At 44.4% G+C, this 20,971-nt stretch overlaps 1 protein-coding gene across 1 annotated transcript in view; it reads left to right on the top strand.

Annotated features, from left to right (window-relative positions):
- The window catches only part of LOC134316840 (phosphoinositide 3-kinase regulatory subunit 6), a 33,274-nt gene that overhangs the window by 1,582 nt on the left and 10,721 nt on the right, over nt 1-20,971 (top strand). Inside the window, exons 3-10 of the mRNA XM_062997338.1 lie at nt 2,168-2,259; nt 2,564-2,632; nt 3,625-3,757; nt 4,909-4,978; nt 9,884-10,070; nt 11,419-11,545; nt 12,931-13,017; nt 14,004-14,385. Of these exons, the coding sequence (XP_062853408.1) occupies nt 2,168-2,259; nt 2,564-2,632; nt 3,625-3,757; nt 4,909-4,978; nt 9,884-10,070; nt 11,419-11,545; nt 12,931-13,017; nt 14,004-14,385 (1,147 nt within the window). The remainder of the gene's footprint in view (nt 1-2,167; nt 2,260-2,563; nt 2,633-3,624; nt 3,758-4,908; nt 4,979-9,883; nt 10,071-11,418; nt 11,546-12,930; nt 13,018-14,003; nt 14,386-20,971) is intronic.

The raw sequence follows: 20,971 nt of genomic DNA, 5'->3' as shown, positions 1-20,971 counted from the left end.
CTTTAATTGCTGCTTTTACATGTCCCGTCCATCATGTATGTAGTCGCCTAGAGGTCATGATTGCAGAGGATTGGATTGGAGAATTGGATTTTGGTGTGTGTGACTTCCTTAGAGAGCTCTGATTGGAAGCAAAGATTGGAGTATAAACCAAACAGATTGCTTAGAATTACAATAAGCTCTTATAAAGAGAAATAATGCAGTTTGAATGCAGCTTAGTAAAATTAATAAGTCTGTTCATTGCAACTTTGCTTTCGATAAATGAGACTATGCATTTTGGTTTGATTTTGCTCATCTAGCCAACCAGCAGGAAATAAAGTTTATTTTTTAACTTTAGGAGATCAGTTACTAAGGCAATGCAGACAGACGCCTTTTTTTTTTTGGCAATTAGATAAGCTGTCGCTGTGCACGTTAGCGGTATGTAGCATTACAGGCTGAGCAACCTCTTAAGGTCCTTGTATATTTTTAGTTAGATAGGTATCAGTATTGTTTACACCTGTATTGAAATGCTAGATTTATATATGGACTTATATATGGTGAGTCTAATGCCTAGTTCACACTACACGATTTTTGCCCTGATTTTTGATTGGCGACTGGTCGGCGCTAGATTTGCTGGTTTGGGAGCAACTCGGTGTTCGCTCGGCGATCGAAACTCGGCTCTCAATCGCTATGTGTGAACTCAACAACTCGATCCGGGAGAGATATCTAGCTTGTCAATATCTGGATCTGATTTGCCCGACTGGCAATGAGTGCTATGTTGAACAGCCAGTGAGAATGCAAGATATGGGATGAGGGGAAACGCAGGGGAGGAGTGTAAAAAGGTGGGACAGGGGCATAATATAGTTTATATCAGAATACATTGGCACACACACGTTTTACAGTAATTCTGACTTGATCGTTCTCTACAAAATATAACACCAACGTTGCATTGCAAAAAATATTTAACCTCCAACTCACTACAGAACAATCCATGCTGCTCGCGTAGCCAAATCCACTCAGATTCATTTCTTTTTTCTTCTTGATTTTACGCTGCACATCAGCGCACAAACTTTGATCACTCGCTACTTGTTGACGTGCATTTTTGGACGTTGTATCATTTAACCTTTCGTCACTTCTCACGTTTGTTTTTGTTTGGAGACCAGAGAAGCTGCCTGCGATTCCAGTTGGTGATAGATGGTGTAGTGTGAAATCCCCTATCGCCGATCAGTCATGTAGTGTGAAATACACACCAACTTGAAAGACTCCCGATTACAAGAAATTCATTTGTGTAGTGTTAAATTGGCATTACAGTAACATTTAGTTGAAATTGATCAACTAATTGATCTAACTAACTAACTTATTGTTACCTCCCAATATTTTAAATGTAGTGATTAACATGTAATTCTGCGTTAAATTAGGCAGCGAATTAACTGTACATTTAAACACTTCTGAGGAAAATGTGTCATGGCAATCTTGGAATCTCTTCCTTTATTTTTCAACAACTGTTCTTTTTTCTGTGACTGAATGATTGAAAACCATAGCCTGAGGTTGTGCTGAAGAATTGTGAGGTAATCCTCCTTTGTCCTTTTGCCACTTAAAACAGCTCTGAAACAATACAACAAAACAACACTGTGTTGTTGTGTTTGAAAGCCTCATTCTTCATTGTAATACTTGTGACTTAGAACAACAGGTTCTAAGAATATATATAAAAAATTCCACTTAAGACTGCCATGGTGTACAGTAGGTGCCAAACGTTGAATCTTTAAAAAAGTGACTTCGATTTCAGAATTTCTTAGTATTTGGCACCACTAAAAAGCAAGTAAATGAGCATGTCAGTTCCTTTGTACAAAAGCTCAGATTTCCTTCAGTCTTTTTGTTGAAGCAGATAATCAGACGCCTCTAAGAATAATTTGATCTTCTTATCTGAAGTTTGTACATTTGCTGCTGTTGTTCACTGCTAAAGGTCATGCACATTTTTTGCTGATTGTATGATTTGTAATGAATCACATGGTATTCAGTAAAAAAGCAAAATCGTATGTGAGGTAGTGTACTGTATGTGAACTTTTTGCATCAGCTTTACACAGGTATATATACATGTATGATAGATTTATTTATAGCCCTGTATAAAATGTAAATCCGGATTCTACAGCAAGTAGTGATAATCTGTAATTACACTGTGTATGTGTTGCAGGAATGCTGAGATGGACATTACATAAAAAAGTGCAGTGTGATCCTCAGAAAAGCCTTGCTCTGGTCCGAGTGGCCATCAAGGAACTGGAAAAAGTAAGTGTGTCTGCGAGTGTGTGTGTGTTTGTGTGTGAGTGTGTTTGAATCAGAAATACCACATTACAATGAGTAGCACATTAAGGAATCTGGGAGTGTCGTTAGTGTAGTGTTTGAAGTGGCAAGGCAGCATAATCCCACAGAAACCTAATGTAGAAAAAAAGAGTTACATTAATAATAATGATGTTAAAAAGTTCAGACATTTATAGAGTTACTAAGTTATTTGTGTGTCCACAATGACCATGACCATACAGACTTGTGTGCAAATGTGTGTGTGTGTGTGTGTGTGTGTGTGTCTTTACAGGCTGAAAGAATGAATCTGAAAACACACATCATCCCACTGTTACACACTCTGCTTTATGCAGTCATACAGGTACGCTGCTCTACATACATTGGCCAAAATCAACTGTTTTGATAGTCAACAGCCGATCAAATTTAGTCCAAAAATATGTGCATTCAGAACTGTGGTACAGACTGACCAGTCAGGACACCATGATGCTCACATACACTATATATCAAGTAGAAGCAGGACGGAATAATGTATACCGCAGTAGTTTTTCTCTGCGTGGGCATAGAACTGTCAATGAAATAATGCCAAAATTTTAAAGTAAGTGCAGATGTGCAAACATAGTTGGTAAAGCTTCTGACTGTGGTGAATATTTGGGCAAGAGGGTGTCCTGACTAGTCTCGTTCTTAAAGAAGTTGGTGGAAAGTTAAACTGATTAAAAAACAATAGAGGGAGCTGGGAGTGTCAGAAATATGATGTTGGGATTCTAATTGAAAGCAAAGAAAACAGATGAGGATAGGAACAAGGTTATCAAGATTAAGATGGTCTGAGCATGTGCAGATAAGGGACGAGAGTTCTCTGGGGTGAGAGGTGCTGAGGATGAGAGGAAGCCCAGAGCAGAATTATATGGATGCGCTAAGAAAGGACATGAAGGTGGTTGGTGTGACCGAGGAGGATGTGCATGACAAGGGAAGATGGACACGAATGTGAATCCCCTGTGGTGATCTCTAATAGGAGCTGATGAATGCACAGATATTTAAGCACATCTGGGCATCTGCAGTCTGAACAGCACATCCTAAAGCACCTGGCCCAGTCTTTCGCCAGGTCTTCCTGACATCAACTGCAGAGCTCTTGGGTGTTTAAAGGTTTGGGGGTTTTGTTTACCGGCAGGTTTCAATGTGCTTTACACACAGGAGATGTTTTTTGCTTACTTTTAAATGCATTCAGTTTTGAGAAAAGATTTACCTTCCATGTCTAAATCGACTAAATGCTCCTCTTCTTCCTTCTGTTTTTTAATGGCATTTACTTACACACGGTGTGTGTGTGTGTGTGTGTGTGTGTGTGTGTGTGTGCTACAGTCGGTGTACATACCTGATGAGTTATATAAAAGGCTGTATGAATCATGTAAGAGGCTGTTGACACTGCCCGAGCCGTTCTGTACTGTTGGACTCAACTACACTAGATTATTAAAAACAGAGAGATACACACCAGGTAACACACACACACACACATACACACACACACACACACACACACACACACACACCCCTATTGTACCCATTCAGTGAGAAGAGCATTTGTATGGTTGGTCTTGGGATGTTGGTCCAGAAAGCCTCATATGATGTTTCAGTTCAATCCAAAGCAGGTCAGTTGGGCTGAGGTCAGGGCTCTCTGCAGGTCACTGGAGTTCAAACTAAGCGTTTAAAGAAATGTATTTTTTGTAGAGCTTGCTTCATGCACAGTCATCCTGAAACTTCCTTAAACTGTTGCTGCTGATTTATTTGTGATTTATTACACCTGTTTTGTTGATTACAAGTGATTAGAAAGGGTGTCACAATACTACTACTACTACCACACACACACACACACACACACACACACGATATCCATATCCCTACCACACACACACACAAACATACCCATATCACTTAATACAGGGTCTTAAATTGTCAGGCTGCAGCCTAATCTATTTTAGAAGTCTTATTGTGTTTATAAGGTATGTTAAATCAGGTAATGTTGTCGTTACATGATCCACAAATAAAAAAAACCTTTCTTCTCCATTGTTTCCTATGCACTAAGATGCTTAGCATCAGGCACTGTGTACATTTACCACTTGGAAGCTCAGTTTTCACTGCTTGTCTTTGTGCTCAAAGTTCAATCTGATTAAGCTTTGACCCAGTTTGTGACTGACATTTTCCAAGCACCAGCAATGAGACAAATTGTTTAAATGACATTGTCAGAAATGAAACAGACATGGGGGAGAAAACCTTTAAATCTAGCATGGCAGTGTGAGTCTTTTCCTGCTGCTGTGCATTATGCAATCGGGACTGGACTGGGTGCCTTCTTGAGTGGGGAAGTGGGGGGTCACATAGAGAATAGAGTAGCTCTCCATGTGCGATACGGTTGTGTAGATAACTGATCCTGGCAGGTGATAAGAAAGGCCGTAGAGTGCCGCAAGGGTGTGTATGATGTGGATATGGGGCTTTTTAGATAAGTTCTTATTAAAAGGATACAAATAAATAATCTGAGTTGTTGGGCATATATTTTTAAATCTGCAAGATGCAAATAAAATCTACAGAAATTGTTTATTGGCTTATATTTAGTGTGTTTGTGTGTGTGTGTGTGTTTGTGTGTATTCACAGGAATGCTGTATCTAAGGAAGTTGGTGGCTGAACACAGTCTTAAAAATGAACACTATCCACAACAGGAGCGGTAGGAACACACACAAACATACACACACGTCACACTTACATATTACAAATATAAAAGCATGCATACAGTGTATCACAAAAGGGAGTACACCCCTCACATTTCTGCAAATATTTCATTATATCTTTTCATGGGACAACACTATAGAACTAAAACTTGGATATAACTTAGAGTAGTCAGTGTACAACTTGTATAGCAGTGTAGATTTACTGTCTTCTGAAAATAACTCAACACACAGCCATTAATGTCTAAATAGCTGGCAACATAAGTGAGTACACCCCACAGTGAACATGTCCAAATTGTGCCCAAAGTGTCAATATTTTGTGTGACCACCATTATTATCCAGCACTGCCTTAACCCTCCTGGGCATGGAATTCACCAGAGCTGCACAGGTTGCTACTGGAATCCTCTTCCACTCCTCCATGATGACATCACGAAGCTGGTGGATGTTAAACACCTTGAACTCCTCCACCTTCCACTTGAGGATGCGCCACAGGTGCTCAATTGGGTTTAGTCCATCACCTTTACCTTCAGCTTCCTCAGCAAGGCAGTTGTCATCTTGGAGGTTGTGTTTGGGGTCGTTATCCTGTTGGAAAACTGCCATGAGGCCCAGTTTTCGAAGGGAGGGGATCATGCTCTGTTTCAGAATGTCACAGTACATGTTGGAATTCATGTTTCCCTCAATGAACTGCAGCTCCCCTGTGCCAGCAACACTCATGCAGCCCAAGACCACGATGCTACCACCACCATGCTTGACTGTAGGCAAGATACAGTTGTCTTGGTACTTCTCACCAGGGCGCCGCCACACATGCTGGACACCATCTGAGCCAAACAAGTTTATCTTGGTCTCGTCAGACCACAGGGCATTCCAGTAATCCATGTTCTTGGACTGCTTGTCTTCAGCAAACTGTTTGCTGGCTTTCTTGTGCGTCAGCTTCCTTCTGGGATGACGACCATGCAGACCGAGTTGATGCAGTGTGCGGCGTATGGTCTGAGCACTGACAGGCTGACCTCCCATGTCTTCAACCTCTGCAGCAATGCTGGCAGCACTCATGTGTCTATTTTTTAAAGCCAACCTCTGGATATGACGCCGAACACGTGGACTCAACTTCTTTGGTCGACCCTGGCGAAGCCTGTTCTGAGTGGAACCTGTCCTGGAAAACCGCTGTATGACCTTGGCCACCATGCTGTAGCTCAGTTTCAGGGTGTTAGCAATCTTCTTATAGCCCAGGCCATCTTTGTGGAGAGCAACAATTCTATTTCTCACATCCTCAGAGAGTTCTTTGCCATGAGGTGCCATGTTGAATATCCAGTGGCCAGTATGAGAGAATTGTACCCAAAACACCAAATTTAACAGCCCTGCTCCCCATTTACACCTGGGACCTTGACACATGACACCAGGGAGGGACAACGACACATTTGGGCACAATTTGGACATGTTCACTGTGGGGTGTACTCACTTATGTTGCCAGCTATTTAGACATTAATGGCTGTGTGTTGAGTTATTTTCAGAAGACAGTAAATCTACACTGCTATACAAGCTGTACACTGACTACTCTAAGTTATGTCCAAGATTCATGTCTATAGTGTTGTCCCATGAAAAGATATAATGAAATATTTGCAGAAATGTGAGGGATGTACTCACTTTTGTGATACACTGTACATGCAAATGTACAAACACAAATCTTATCAGTAAAACAAACACGAACACACACTCATAGTCAAGGTTAAACATACACATAAGAACATTAAGGGCATTTTTGGTTCTTGTGGCCAGATAACTCAATCTAAGCCTAGCCTTAACCTTCTGATTTCTGAGCTAAAGCTTTCTTTCTGCAAAATTTGACTTTTGTAGCTTAGTCTATTGGGTGCAGTTAAACTATATGGACACAAGTCATTAATTGAGTCAATTAGTTCTGTTCCACATTCACTTCTCCTGGCAGTTTCATTTCTGTTTTTAGACAGTGGTTATGAATGTAGTCATGTTAAGCTTTCTACTTACTGTATATTAACTTTATATTTCCTTAAGAGATTTGCTGTGGATTAACCATGTCACATTAAGCATTTTAGAACATTCCCAATATAGTGATACAGTGCATAAAATCCAACAAATTGTTTATTTATTTATTTATTTGAAATTCATTTTCATGTCTTACCACCGCTTTATCCTGGTCAGGGTCGCAGTGGGTCCAGTTTCCCCAGAATCACTGACCTCAGTGTAGTAACACACTCCGGACAGAACAGCAATCCATCATTGGGCCTCAAACATCTTGTACCATTCCGCTTACAGTCAGTAATGTTTCACCGTCTTTGACGGGTCTCTTTAGCAAAATCACTTAGAGTAAAAAGGAGAAAATTAAGAATGGAGATGTAGGGCTGCTGGTGTGGTGCAGCGATTTAATGTGCTAGCCCGACACCGCTGAGATCTTGAGCTATTGACCTGGTTGACACTAAAGTTTTAATCTCAGAGTGCTGAGAATTACACAGATGTGACTGGCTATGTCTAAGGATGGGTCCTGGCAACTTCTTACTCATACTGACCAGCTTCATACTCACACCAGCCAACTTCTTACTCATACCAACCAGCTCCATTCTCACACCTACCGGCTTCATAGTGACAGAATGTGTCTGGACACAGAGGGTGGGTGACAGTACATTTTAAATCAGCACTCCTACTTTACAGAGATCTGTAGCTTCATGATGTTTTTATCGACAACATTAATCAAACCACAACTTTTTTGACAGTTATCAGTAAATCAGCCACTCATTGACATATTTAGACCTGTCTCAGTTGAGATGGTGTGCTGAGATTGGGCAGCTTCACTCTATGTTCTATGTTTGGGTTCTGTGTTCTATGTTTAGGTTCGCTCTATGTTCGTTATTCTGTACTGGTTATCTGTGAACACAGTGCAGGTACTCAGTTGACCCTTAAGTTAGAAACCTTTTACACTGTGTTACTTGTGGTGGAACCAGTTGGACGTGTTTACCTTTTTCGGCAACTCTGGGTGTTTTTTTAACCACTTCCTTCTTATAAACTCTGTCAGACTCATTCAGACCAGGTATTAGGTAACACTGCCAAAAGTTCCCGGACATTTTAAGAGCTATAAAGCTCATAGAGTACAATTTCATGTCCACACCTGATCGTTCCTAGCATTAGTAACATAACCTCCACTGCATCTCTATCATACCATGACAACAGAAAATACCTTTTATTAGAGGTAGCTCATAATCTCCTGTAGTACAATAAAGAAGTGTTGGCTCCTTGGAAATTTCAATTTTTTCTTGCATATTTGTTGCACTTGCTTTAGATTTTAGACTGGAATTGATACAAGACAGAGCCAAGCTAGGTAAAGACAAATCACTCATTTACATTTACATGGTCATATACACCGATCAGCCACAACATTAAAACCACCTCCTTGTTTCTAAACTCACTGTCCATTTTATCAGCTCCACTTACCATATAGAAGCACTTTGAAGTTCTACAATTACTGACTGTAGTCCATCTGTTTCTCTGCATGCTTTTTTAGCCTGCTTTTACCCTGTTCTTCAATGGTCAGGACCCCCACAGGACCACCACAGAGTAGGTATTATTTATTAGGTGGATCATTCTCAGCACTGCAGTGACAATAACATGGACTGATCCACTCAGACCAGCACAACACACACTAACACACCACCACCATGTCATTGTCACTGCAGTGCTGAGAATGATCCACCACCTAAATAATACCTGCTCTGTGGTGGTCCTGTGAGAGTCCTGACCATTGAAGAACAGCATTAAAAGGGGCTAACAAAGCATGTAGAGAAACAGATGGACTACAGTCAGTAATTGTATAACTACAAAGTGCTTCTATATGTTAAGTGGAGCTGATAAAATGGACAGTGAGTGTAGAAACAAGGAGGTGGTTTTAATGTTTTAACTAAATGCTAACTGGGGATAGCTGGAGATCAGTCATTCACATTGCTGTGGAGCCGTTTTGGTTGCTGGTTGACTCTTTTTGGCAGAAATGCTGTAAATCGAGAATAAATTGCCAGATTAAGATCCTGCCACAGGTTTTTGTCTTGCAGTACTTCCTCATTCATACCATTTTTGCCTTGTTTTTTATTTCTAAAGGTGAAGTCATGAACACTAACCCTATTTAAGGCAAGAGAGGCCTGCAGTTCTTTAGATGGTTGGGTTGTTATGTGAGTACAGAGCTAATACAGGTAGAGATCCCAGTAAAGATGCAGGTAGAGATGCAGGTAAAGATCCAGGTAGAATGCAGGTAAAGAGATAAAATACTAAGGTGAGACAATTCAAGATGAACACAGTCGATATCAATATCAGCAGAGAAAACATTGATATCAGCTGTCATCTCACAAATTTGAGATTTTGGAAACTGCTCTGTATCTGTACACTTAGGTCTAGGAAGTGTCTCTAGTAATTATAACTGATAAATGATTAAATACCTTTAAGTGGTTCAATGAACAGCAGATTAAAACAACATTATTAAATGATTAAAACAGCTTTTCATTCATTAAAGAACTTATAGATTCTGGAGGAACGTTTGCTGTTCTGCTGGTGGGTGTAAAGATGTGTCCACCAGGTTCACACATGATGCAGGCATGTGCTCGCCTGAAGCACTTTTCAGCCAGCGTGCACATGGAAATTTAGGTGTTTTTAATTGACACTACGCGTAATGGGAACCAGAGAAAAACAGCAAACATGAAACAAGAAGACGAAAATCTTATTATCTGGTTCAACATTGTGATTTTTCTTCTTGTGTTTTTTGTTTAGTCAATAACCTTATATGTCTGGACAAGTTCATTTTTTTTAGTTTATCTTAATGCTGATTTTAAAAGTTTTTCTTTTGGTGTGTGTGTGTGTGTGTGTGTGTGTGTGTGTGTGTGTGTTTGTGTGGGTAGTGTGTTTGTGTTTGCAGACCCGGCGGTGTTCTCAGAGTCCTTGTACACAGTAGTAGGCAAGGATATTGAGGCTGAGGGTCAGACGGAGACATCTCTTGAATACATGCGCTTCGTGGTACAGCGCCTTCTACAGGCCACACTGGGAGAGGAAAACTGTCATGGACCAACGTTAACCCAAGCACTGAAGGTCTTATAAACATACACATCAACACATGCACCTGTCTGTGTATCTGTCTGGCTGTCTGTCAGTTTGTAATGCTTAGGGTGCACCGTATTCTACTATACTTAACCTTAGGTTCACATTAGGGCACAAAACTTCCAGGCTATGTGTTCTCATCAAGTTATACTATATGGACAAAAGTATTGAGACACCCCTTTTAGTTACTGAATTGATGTATTTTAGCCACAAAAATTGCAAAGAGGTAGTAAATCAAGTATGTGAAAGCAATTATATGCTTCCAACTTTGCAGCAATAGTTGAGGGAAGGCCCTTTCACGCTCTGTGCACAAAGCAGGCTCTATTAACACATGAAGAAAAGCACTCCAGTGACCTGCACAGAGCCCTTATTTCAGCCCCACTGAACAGCTTTGGAATAAACTGGATCATCAATTAAAGCCTTCTTGACCAACATCAGTATTCGACCATACAAATGTTCTTGTGACTGAATTGGCACAAATTCCTACAGACATACTTTAAAGTCTTGTGATAAGCTTTCTCTGAAGATTGGCTATTGTTATAGATGAAAAAAATCACAAAGAGGTCACTATCATATGTTTTTGAAATAGGATGTCAAATACTCTTGGCCATATAGTGTATGTCATAAATACCGTGTTTGTTTATGTGAGTACAGAGCTAATACAGGTAGAGATCCCAGTAAAGATGCAGGTAGAGATGCAGGTAAAGATCCAGGTAGAATGCAGGTAAAGAGATAAAATACTAAGGTGAAAAAATTCAAGATGAACACAGTCGATATCAATATCAGCTGAGGAAACATTGATATCAGCTGTCATCTCACAAATGTGTGACATTTTGGAAACTGCTCTGTATCTGTACACTTAGGTCCAGGAAGTGTCTCTAGTAATTATAACTGATAAACTGATAAAATACCTTTAAGTGGTTCAATGAAGAGCAGATTAAAACAACATTATTAAATGATTAAAACAGCTTTTCATTCATTAAAGAACTTATAGATTTACTTTTTAAAGTCCCCACATCCAATCACAAGCCAATCAGGACATGGGAACATTCAGCGTGGGATTAAGGCTCTTTGGGTAGTCTTACTGCATGGTGCATCCTCTATATCAATTATCATCACAGGTTTTTGTCCAACACCTGTGTAGGTAATCTAGGCCAGCTGTGTAGGCAATCAAATGTGTTTTACCTGTTGGGTTTAGTGGAACAGCTTGGCCCTGATAAATCTGAAAGTTTTGTTTAAGCACCCATCCATGTACCCTTTTGTCTACAGGTGTTTAAGTGTATCTAAATTTAACTCTGTATAACACTGTCTGTCTGTCTGTGCATGTGTGTGTGTTTAGGAGCTGCAGCAGGAAGTAGAGTCTTATTTTAGTGAGGTGTTGGCATGTGTTGATCAAAATGAACAAAGTCACAGAGCACAGAAGCTTCAGCAACTCTACACACAACTACTGCTCAGCACAGGCAAGGGTAATCACCTCATTCAAATCTATACACAACTGCTGCTCAGCACAGGCAAGGGTAATGACCTTATTCAACTCTAAACACAACTACTGCTCAGCACAGGCAAGGGTAATCACCTCATTCAAATCTATACACAACTACTGCTCAGCACAGGCAAGGGTAATGACCTTATTCAACTCTAAACACAACTACTGCTCAGCACAGGCAAGGGTAATCACCTCATTCAAATCTATACACAAGTACTGCTCAGCACAGGCAAGGGTAATCACCTCATTCAACTCTACACACAAATACTGCTCAGCACAGGCAAGGGTAATCACCTCATTCAACTCTATACACAAATACTGCTCAGCACAGGCAAGGGTAATTACCTCATTCAATTCTAAACACAACTACTGCTCAGCACAGGCAAGGGTAATCACCTCATTCAACTCTAAACACAACTACTGCTCAGCACAGGCAAGGGTAATCACCTCATTCAACTCTATACACAACTGCTGCTCAGCACAGGCAAGGGTAATGACCTCATTCAACTCTAAACACAACTACTGCTCAGCACAGGCAAGAGTAATAACCTCATTTAACTCTATACACAACTACTGCTCAGCACAGGCAAGGGTAATGACCTCATTCAATTCTATACACAACTGCTGCTCAGCATAGGCAAGGGTAATCACCTCATTCAACTCTATACACAACTGCTGCTCAGCACAGGCAAGGGTAATGACCTCATTCAATTCTATACACAACTGCTGCTCAGCATAGGCAAGGGTAATCACCTCATTCAACTCTATACACAACTGCTGCTCAGCACAGGCAAGGGTAATAACCTCATTCAACTCTCTACACAACTACTGCTCAGCACAGGCAAGGGTAATGACCTCATTCAACTCTAAACACAACTACTGCTCAGCACAGGCAAGGGTAATAACCTCATTTAACTCTACACACCAAGCTGCTTCTCAGCACTTACAAAGTACTAAATTGTACTCAGTTTTACATGGTTCAATTTCTATTCAACAGTAAAGAACACTTTTTAAAACTCTTTTTAACTCAATACAACCATCTCATTTAACTATAGTTTTTAAAGTCTATACCACAAAGTACCAGGAGTGGTAGTTCATTGGTTAGGGTAATGGAGCAGTAATCAGAAAGTCCCTGCTTCAAGCCCCACTGTTGCCAAGTCACCACGGTTAAGCCCCTGGGCAAGGCCCTCAACCCTCAGTTGCTTGCACTGTAGTTGGTCACAATTGTACATTATTTGACTAGTTTTGTGCAAAGAAGCTCCAGTTGCCTACACAGAGTTCGGGCCTCAAGCTTATGGTCAGGTGTTTTAATTGTTATATTCAGCTGTTTTGATTTGGCATGTGTTTGAATCTCCTGGTTTTCAGATCCCTTGTGTTATGGTTCTCTGACCCACGTACCTCTACCCAATCCGGATATGAGCTTCCACATGTGGTGGGAGGAGGAAGAGCTTTGTGAGTATGATCTAATTTGAAACTGTGCGTGTGTGTGAGTGTGAGTGTGTGTGTAAGAGTTGAGACATTTAGTACAAACCAATAAAAAGAAGAAGTTTTAATGTCTTAGGACACTAATTGCTGCAGTTTCGCAAGTACAATTTCTGTCGATTTCTTGCTTAATACAAGACTTCATCTATCCTCTCAGTCTTAATAATTTTCATGTCATGTAGGTTCATCTATTGTTTGATGTGCAGTTGTAGCCTTGCGGTAAAGATACTGGACTAGTAATAAGAGGGTAGATGGTTTACTGCATACTGTCACAATTGTTTCTTGCTTTGGATAAAAGCATCTGCCAAGTTCCAGCCCAATGGGCCAAATCTGCCTTTTGGGAGGAAACATTTTACAGGCACTTTATTGTTTCCTGTTAGTTAATGAAATGAATACAAATCTTTTGGATTCTGAAAATATTGGTCATACGAAATATTACATGAAGTACTACAAAAATGTCTCTTTGTACTAAACCTAATGAAACAAGTCGATTATATAGATGTGTACGATTGAATGGAGCAGACTTGTTTGTCATCAGTGCTCTCTTTGTTTATCTGGCGCCTCATCCAGACAGTAGACGTTTTTGTTGCAGCAAATGTAAAGTGACTTCTGATCCTGTTTCCTTCTGTTGATGCTGTCATCTGTTTTTATGCCAGTGTCAAAGCTTAGACTGTTTTTTGATGGTGGTAAGCTTGCACATTAGACTGCTGTGTTACCCTCTTTTATGTTTTTGTGTCAGTACAGGCTGTATAATATCAAATATGAGAAAATAATTTCTATATTTTTACTTGCAGGTGGGTGGGTTGTCTTTTCTAAATGGCCCATAGTTGTGAATACATTAGTTAATTGGCATGTAGTGTACATTATGTACAACAGGAAGTCTTTTAAGGTTCACTTGAAGTCTTTAAGGTCATTAGAGTGATAACTGATAATAAGAAAATGTTCTTCTCTTACAGGGAGAGAGCTGGCTAAGTTTGCGCGCCCCACCTCCGTCTCCGACAGCTCTGTTTCCATGGATGATTTCGACATGACTGAGTTTTTCTCCGAATTAGATTTGGACATACGTCACTCTGTCATCTCCACTGACAGTGGCATTGACATGGGACAGGGCTCTCCACTGGACACGGAGACAAAGATTGAAAAGCGCCTGTCGAGGCGTGGTGGAATGAAAGTAAAGCCTTCGCTGATGGGCAGCATGACACTTATTCAGGACACTTTAGAGAGTGAGAGCGCATTTCTCAACCAGCAACAACTTCAGCGCAATTTCACTGCAAACGTTGTGGTAATGGGAGACGATCGCGTACTCGGGAGACTCGCCAGGGCCTTTTACAGACTCAGGTATGCCACGAAGACACATAGACTGAAACATCCAATGTACTAATTGTCACGTGGGAAGAAAGGGACACAAATGCAGAAGTAAAATTATAAAAAGATATTTTATTTAATTAATAAGGACAACAGAAAAGGTAAACAGCTAACATAAAATAAAACAAAACCCAATCGGAAACTCCGACGGAAGCTGACAAACACCGATCTGAAAAGGAGAAAAACAAAAGAGAAAGGTTACACAACGGTAAGGCGTGGATTCGAACCGGGGATGCTGGCGTGACTGCCGATTACTTTCCGGAGTTGCCACCCAGCGGTTACAGAATCCAATGTTCCGTTTAACTAAAGGCACTGATGCCGAAATTACCACCAACGCTAAAACAGCGCGGAGTGAAAGCCGCTAATGCTAATGTTAGCGTTTTAAAGAGACAGCGATAAGGAGTCTGCCCAGCAACTGCACGAGAGCTGGGCAGCTGTAGAGAGTGTGGATTCGAACCGGGGATGTTGGCGTGACTACCGAGTACTTTCCGGAGTCGCCACCCAGCGGTTGGAGAATCCAATGTTCTGTTTGACTGAAGGCACTGATGCCTAGGATATAACCAGCGCTACTAGAGCACTGAGTGAGACCGCTAAGCTAAAGCTAGCGCTGAAACAAACAGCAGTTCGAGGACTGCGCGGCGTCGCACCACACTATTTCTAAGAGGACGAAAGAAAACCCTCATACCTCAAACCTTGCGGTTTTACTTACCCTAATGGCCTAGCGCCACCAGGGCTACCACCTATAGCTAAACAACAGTGTGGACGAGCTGCCACAAGAGACCACAAAACAAACAAAGGTGCGACACCCACTGCTGTGTAGAGCTGGCTTAAATAGCCAGCCCCACAGCTGTGGGTGATCAGCACTAATTGGGAGGTCTGGTATAAGAACCCTTTGTTTGCTGAGCTCTGTAACGTCTGTTTCGCTGGGAACCCGGGGCACGTTCACCAGCTACCACAGACCTCGTTATAGAACCCCCTCCTCTAGGGACAGCTCCTGAGGTCCCAAGACCCGCAGCACGGTTCCGTCGGAACTCGCGGATCAGTTCAGGGTCCAGGATCTGACGAGCCGGTACCCATGAACGTTCCTCAGGGCCGTAACCTTCCCAATCCACCAAGTATTGGGTACTACCCTGAACCTTCCTGCTGTCAAGTAACCGGCGAACCGTGAAGGCAGGGGCACCCTGGATGATACGAGGGGCGGGAGGTTGGGGAGGGGGTAAAACTCCCCCGCACATAAATGGTCGGAGATGGGAGACATGGAAGGTTGGATGCACTTTCATGCGGGGAGGAAGCTCCAACCTATACGTCACCGGGTTAATCCGCCTTACCACCTTGAACGGGCCAATGTACTTGGGTGCCAACTTATGTGGAACACCTCGAACGGGGAGATCCCTCGTTGAAACAAGTACTCGTTGGCCTGGCCGGAAGGTAAGAGCCGGCTGCCGCCTGCGGTCAGCTTTGCGCTTCACAGAGCGCTGGGTGGCCACAAGTGCCTGCCTAGCTTTGCGCCAGGCGGCGCGGCAGCGGCGGACCTGAAGCTGTACAGACGGGACCGCTACCTGCTGCTCTTGCTCAGGAAAGAGCGGAGGAGGGTACCCGAACTGAGCTTCAAACGGTGACATGCCGATCGCCGAATGATGCAGGGTGTTGTGAGCAAACTCTGCCCACATCAGCTTATCCGACCACGTGGTCGGATTCCCTGCCGTCAGGCACCTGAGCATCTTGCTCAGATCCTGGATAAGCCTCTCCGACTGCCCATTCGACTCCGGGTGGTAACCGGAGGATAAGCTGGCCTTCGCGCCAATAATTTGGCAAAAGGCCCGCCAGCACTGGCTCACAAACTGTGGGCCCCGATCTGACACAATGTCTGAGGGGACCCCATGTGCTCTCACCACATGATTCAGAATGATCTGCGCAGTGCCCATGGCGGATGGTAGCTTGGGCAGTGGGATAAAGAGGCAAGATTTGGTAAACCGGTCGACAATTACCAATACCGCCGTGAACCCTCTGGACTTAGGCAAGCCTGTCACAAAGTCCAGGGCAATGTGGGACCACGGTCTAGCCGGTATTGGCAACGGGTGAAGAAGGCCCCTGGGGCGCTCTCTGGGACTCTTGTTAAGAGCACACACCGAGCAGGCACGGACAAAGTCACGTACCTCATTCTCCATCCCCGGCCACCAAAATCTTCGGCGCAGCAAGACCAGGGACTTAGTCACGCCTGGGTGCGCCGCAAATGGGGAAGCATGAGCCCACTCGAAGACCTGACGCCGTACGGATGAAGGTACGTACAGTCTGTCAGGAGGTCCCCCACCGGGGTCGGGTTCAGCCCGTTGGGCATCCCGAATGACCTTCGATATGCCCCATGTGATTGGGGCCGCTATCTGGGTCGAGGGGATCACGGGATCAGGTCCGGTCTCCGGCCTGGTCGGTTCCCACTGTCTAGACAGAGCGTCCGGTTTGACGTTTTCGGACCCCGGTCTATAAGACAGTGTGAAATTGAACCTTCCAAAAAATAAGGACCACCGGGCCTGACGGGAGTTCATCCTCTTGACTTGCTGGATGAATGACAGATTTTTGTGATCCGTCCAGACAAGAAAAGGATGTTTGGCCCCCTCGAGCCAGTGTCGCCACTCCTCTAACGCCAACTTAATGGCCAAGAGTTCCCTGTCTCCAACCGGGTAGTTCCGCTCGGCTGGAGTCAGGCGGTGCGAGAAGAAGGCACATGGATGTAGCTTCTTCCCCGGCCCCACTCTTTGGGACAAAACTGCCCCAGCCCCGACCTCGGAAGCATCCACTTCGACAACGAAGGGTTCCTCTGGGTCGGGCAACTGCAAGACGGGAGCAGTCGTCAAGAGTGTTTTTAGCTTGTCGAAAGCTTGCTGGGCCTGCACCGTCCATTGGAACGGACCTTTGCCTGTGAGGTCCGTTAACGGGGCGGCGACTGAGCTAAAGTTCTTAATGAAACGCCGAAAAAAGTTTGCAAAGCCCAAAAACCTTTGCAGTTGGCGTAAAGAACTTGGAGTTGGCCACTTCTCCACCGCAGATACTTTAGCCGAGTCCATGCGCAGGGTGCCCTTGGACACTACAAACCCCAGAAACGAGACCGTGGGGGAGTGAAAGACCGACTTCTCCAGCTTGACAAACAGATGGTTGTCGAGCAAGAGCTGGAGAACTCGTCGGACATGCCCTATATGCTCGTCGATGGACTGACTAAAGATAAGAATATCGTCTAAGTAAACATAGACGAATTTACCAAGAGTCTCCCGCAAGACCTCATTGATAAATCTCTGGAAGACTGCGGGGGCATTCATTAACCCAAATGGCATCACCGAGTACTCATAGTGGCCAGTGGGCGTAATGAACGCAGTCTTCCACTCATCCCCCTGCCTGATCCGGATCAAATTGTACGCGCTGCGAAGATCGAGCTTTGAAAAAACCGATGCTCGCTGAAGGGCTTCGAAAGCCGTGGCCATCAGCGGCAGCGGGTACCGATCCTTGATCGTAATGGCATTCAGACCGCGATAATCGATACAGGGGCGCAGGGTGCCGTCCTTCTTGTTCACAAAAAAGAACCCTGCCCCAGCTGGGGAGGAAGAAGGACGGATGAACCCCTGTTTAAGCGCCTCACGCACATACTCCTCCATAGCAACCTTTTCTAGGCCGGAGAGCGAAAAAAGGCGCCCCCTAGGAGGAGTAGTGCCGGGCAAAAGGTTGATGGCGCAATCGAACGGTCTGTGGGGGGGCAAGTCCTGCGCCCGGGACTTGCTAAAAACCTCCCGTAAATCATGGTACACAGGAGGAACAGCTGCCAAATCCGGAATCGCCATCTTGGGTTCGGACGGCTCGGGGCTCGCGCCGCCTTGCAGTAGGCACGAGTCCCGACACTGCGTTCCCCAGATAAAGATCGATCCGGTGGCCCAGTCGATCTGGGGGTTGTGTCTTTGCAGCCACGAATACCCCAAAACCACCTGGAGGTGAGGAACGTGAGTCACAAGAAAGGTGATCCGTTCCTCGTGGTTTTCCAGGCGCAACGTGAGAGGTCGCGTCTGGTGGGTTATCGGGCTGCCCGCTACAGGTCGGCCATCCACAGCATGGACCGACACTGGAGTTGTTAGCGGTTGGACCTCAATCCCCAGCCTGTGTACCAGGTTGATGTCTATGAAACTCTCCACCGCGCCTGAATCCACACAGACCCGAAGGTCTGTGTCTCCCAGACCCCAAAGCAACCGGGCCTGCAGAAATAGTCCTTGGGCAGGGATGGTAGTTCGGCTCACTCCCGAGTCCCTAGCTCGAGAGCGGCCTGCTAGTTTAACGGCTGCCGGGGTCTGGCAGACGGACCCGAAGCCGTTGGGGCACCAGCGCGAGCTGACCCCAACTGCATGGGCTCAGGATCCAGGACAGGCGGAGGAGAATTGGGAGAGACCTGCGAGCGGGTGAACGGGGAACAGGTGCCCCGTTCCCGGGCTCGCTGGCGAAGGCGGGTGTCTATGGCGTTGGCCAGGACATAGAAGTCCTTAAGAGTGGTAGGAGGGTCCCTGGTGGCTAGCTCGTCCTTCACCTTACCAGACAAACCACGATGGAATATGGCAGTAAGGGCCCCCTCGTCCCAACCACACTCAGCCGCGAGCGTTCGAAACTCGATTACATAATCGGCTACTGACCGAGCACCTTGGGTAAGCTCGAGTAGACGAGGGCCTACCTCACGGCCACCCGAAGGGTGAAAAAAGGTCTCCTTTATAGCTTCCTTAAAGGAGCTTTCCGAAGAGCATTCTGGAGCATTTTGCTCCCAGAGGGCAGTAGCCCATTCTAAAGCTCGGCCAGTCAGCAGGGAAATTATGTATGCAACCTTCGATCGCTCCGTAGGGTAGCGAGAGGGTTGCAGCTCAAACGCAAGGGCACACTGGAGGAGGAAGCCACGGCACCTCTTAGCCTCTCCCGAATACCTTTCGGGAGGCGAAATAGGGGTGTCGCGGTTTCCGCACCCTCCGGAGTGGGTAGGAGAGTGGGCAGGGGGTTCAGGACCGGACCTAAGAATTGGCGACTGCAGGGTGAGCGCAGCTACCCGCTGCGCCAACTCGTTTAGGGCCACCTCGTGCCTGCCTAACGCTACCCCTTGATGACGTAGAACGTCCGTAAGGGGTGGAACTTCTGCTGCGTCCATGGTATGGTCGCACCTTTCTGTCACGTGGGAAGAAAGGGACACAAATGCAGAAGTAAAATTATAAAAAGATATTTTATTTAATTAATAAGGACAACAGAAAAGGTAAACAGCTAACATAAAATAAAACAAAACCCAATCGGAAACTCCGACGGAAGCTGACAAACACCGATCTGAAAAGGAGAAAAACAAAAGAGAAAGGTTACACAACGGTAAGGCGTGGATTCGAACCGGGGATGCTGGCGTGACTGCCGATTACTTTCCGGAGTTGCCACCCAGCGGTTACAGAATCCAATGTTCCGTTTAACTAAAGGCACTGATGCCGAAATTACCACCAACGCTAAAACAGCGCGGAGTGAAAGCCGCTAATGCTAATGTTAGCGTTTTAAAGAGACAGCGATAAGGAGTCTGCCCAGCAACTGCACGAGAGCTGGGCAGCTGTAGAGAGTGTGGATTCGAACCGGGGATGTTGGCGTGACTACCGAGTACTTTCCGGAGCCGCCACCCAGCGGTTGGAGAATCCAATGTTCTGTTTGACTGAAGGCACTGATGCCTAGGATATAACCAGCGCTACTAGAGCACTGAGTGAGACCGCTAAGCTAAAGCTAGCGCTGAAACAAACAGCAGTTCGAGGACTGCGCGGCGTCGCACCACACTATTTCTAAGAGGACGAAAGAAAACCCTCATACCTCAAACCTTGCGGTTTTACTTACCCTAATGGCCTAGCGCCACCAGGGCTACCACCTATAGCTAAACAACAGTGTGGACGAGCTGCCACAAGAGACCACAAAACAAACAAAGGTGCGACACCCACTGCTGTGTAGAGCTGGCTTAAATAGCCAGCCCCACAGCTGTGGGTGATCAGCACTAATTGGGAGGTCTGGTATAAGAACCCTTTGTTTGCTGAGCTCTGTAACGTCTGTTTCGCTGGGAACCCGGGGCACGTTCACCAGCTACCACAGACCTCGTTATACTAATAACATCTTTATACTAGGGATGCACTGATACCATTTTTTCTAACAATACTTTAGGTATCGGCTGTATACTAATATGAGATATTCACTCTATTCAACCCAACTTGATGATTTTTTCACATAAATCCTGTAATTTCTACTCTATGAATATATACAGCTGTTTCAGAAACAGTTTAGACTTTTTGAGTGTTTTTTGCACAATTTGGGTTGTGGATTTAACTTTACATTGATAAAATTGCCATTTTTACAGTTAGTTTTACAATTAGTCTACACTTAATCACCTGGCTAATACCATTTTTTACTGTGAAATATGGTGGTGGCAGTATCATGCTTTGGAGGTGCATTACAGCAGTTGTGGCAGGGTAACTGGGCAGAATTAGGGGGCAGATGAATGCAGAACCTGTGTTATATGCAGCAGCTGAAATAG

This window comes from Trichomycterus rosablanca, chromosome 6 (genome assembly GCF_030014385.1).
Source record: "Trichomycterus rosablanca isolate fTriRos1 chromosome 6, fTriRos1.hap1, whole genome shotgun sequence".
In the NCBI taxonomy this organism is placed as follows: domain Eukaryota; kingdom Metazoa; phylum Chordata; class Actinopteri; order Siluriformes; family Trichomycteridae; genus Trichomycterus; species Trichomycterus rosablanca.
The sequence above is the reverse complement of the archived record's forward strand: the minus strand, read 5'-3'. Positions and strand labels throughout refer to the sequence as shown.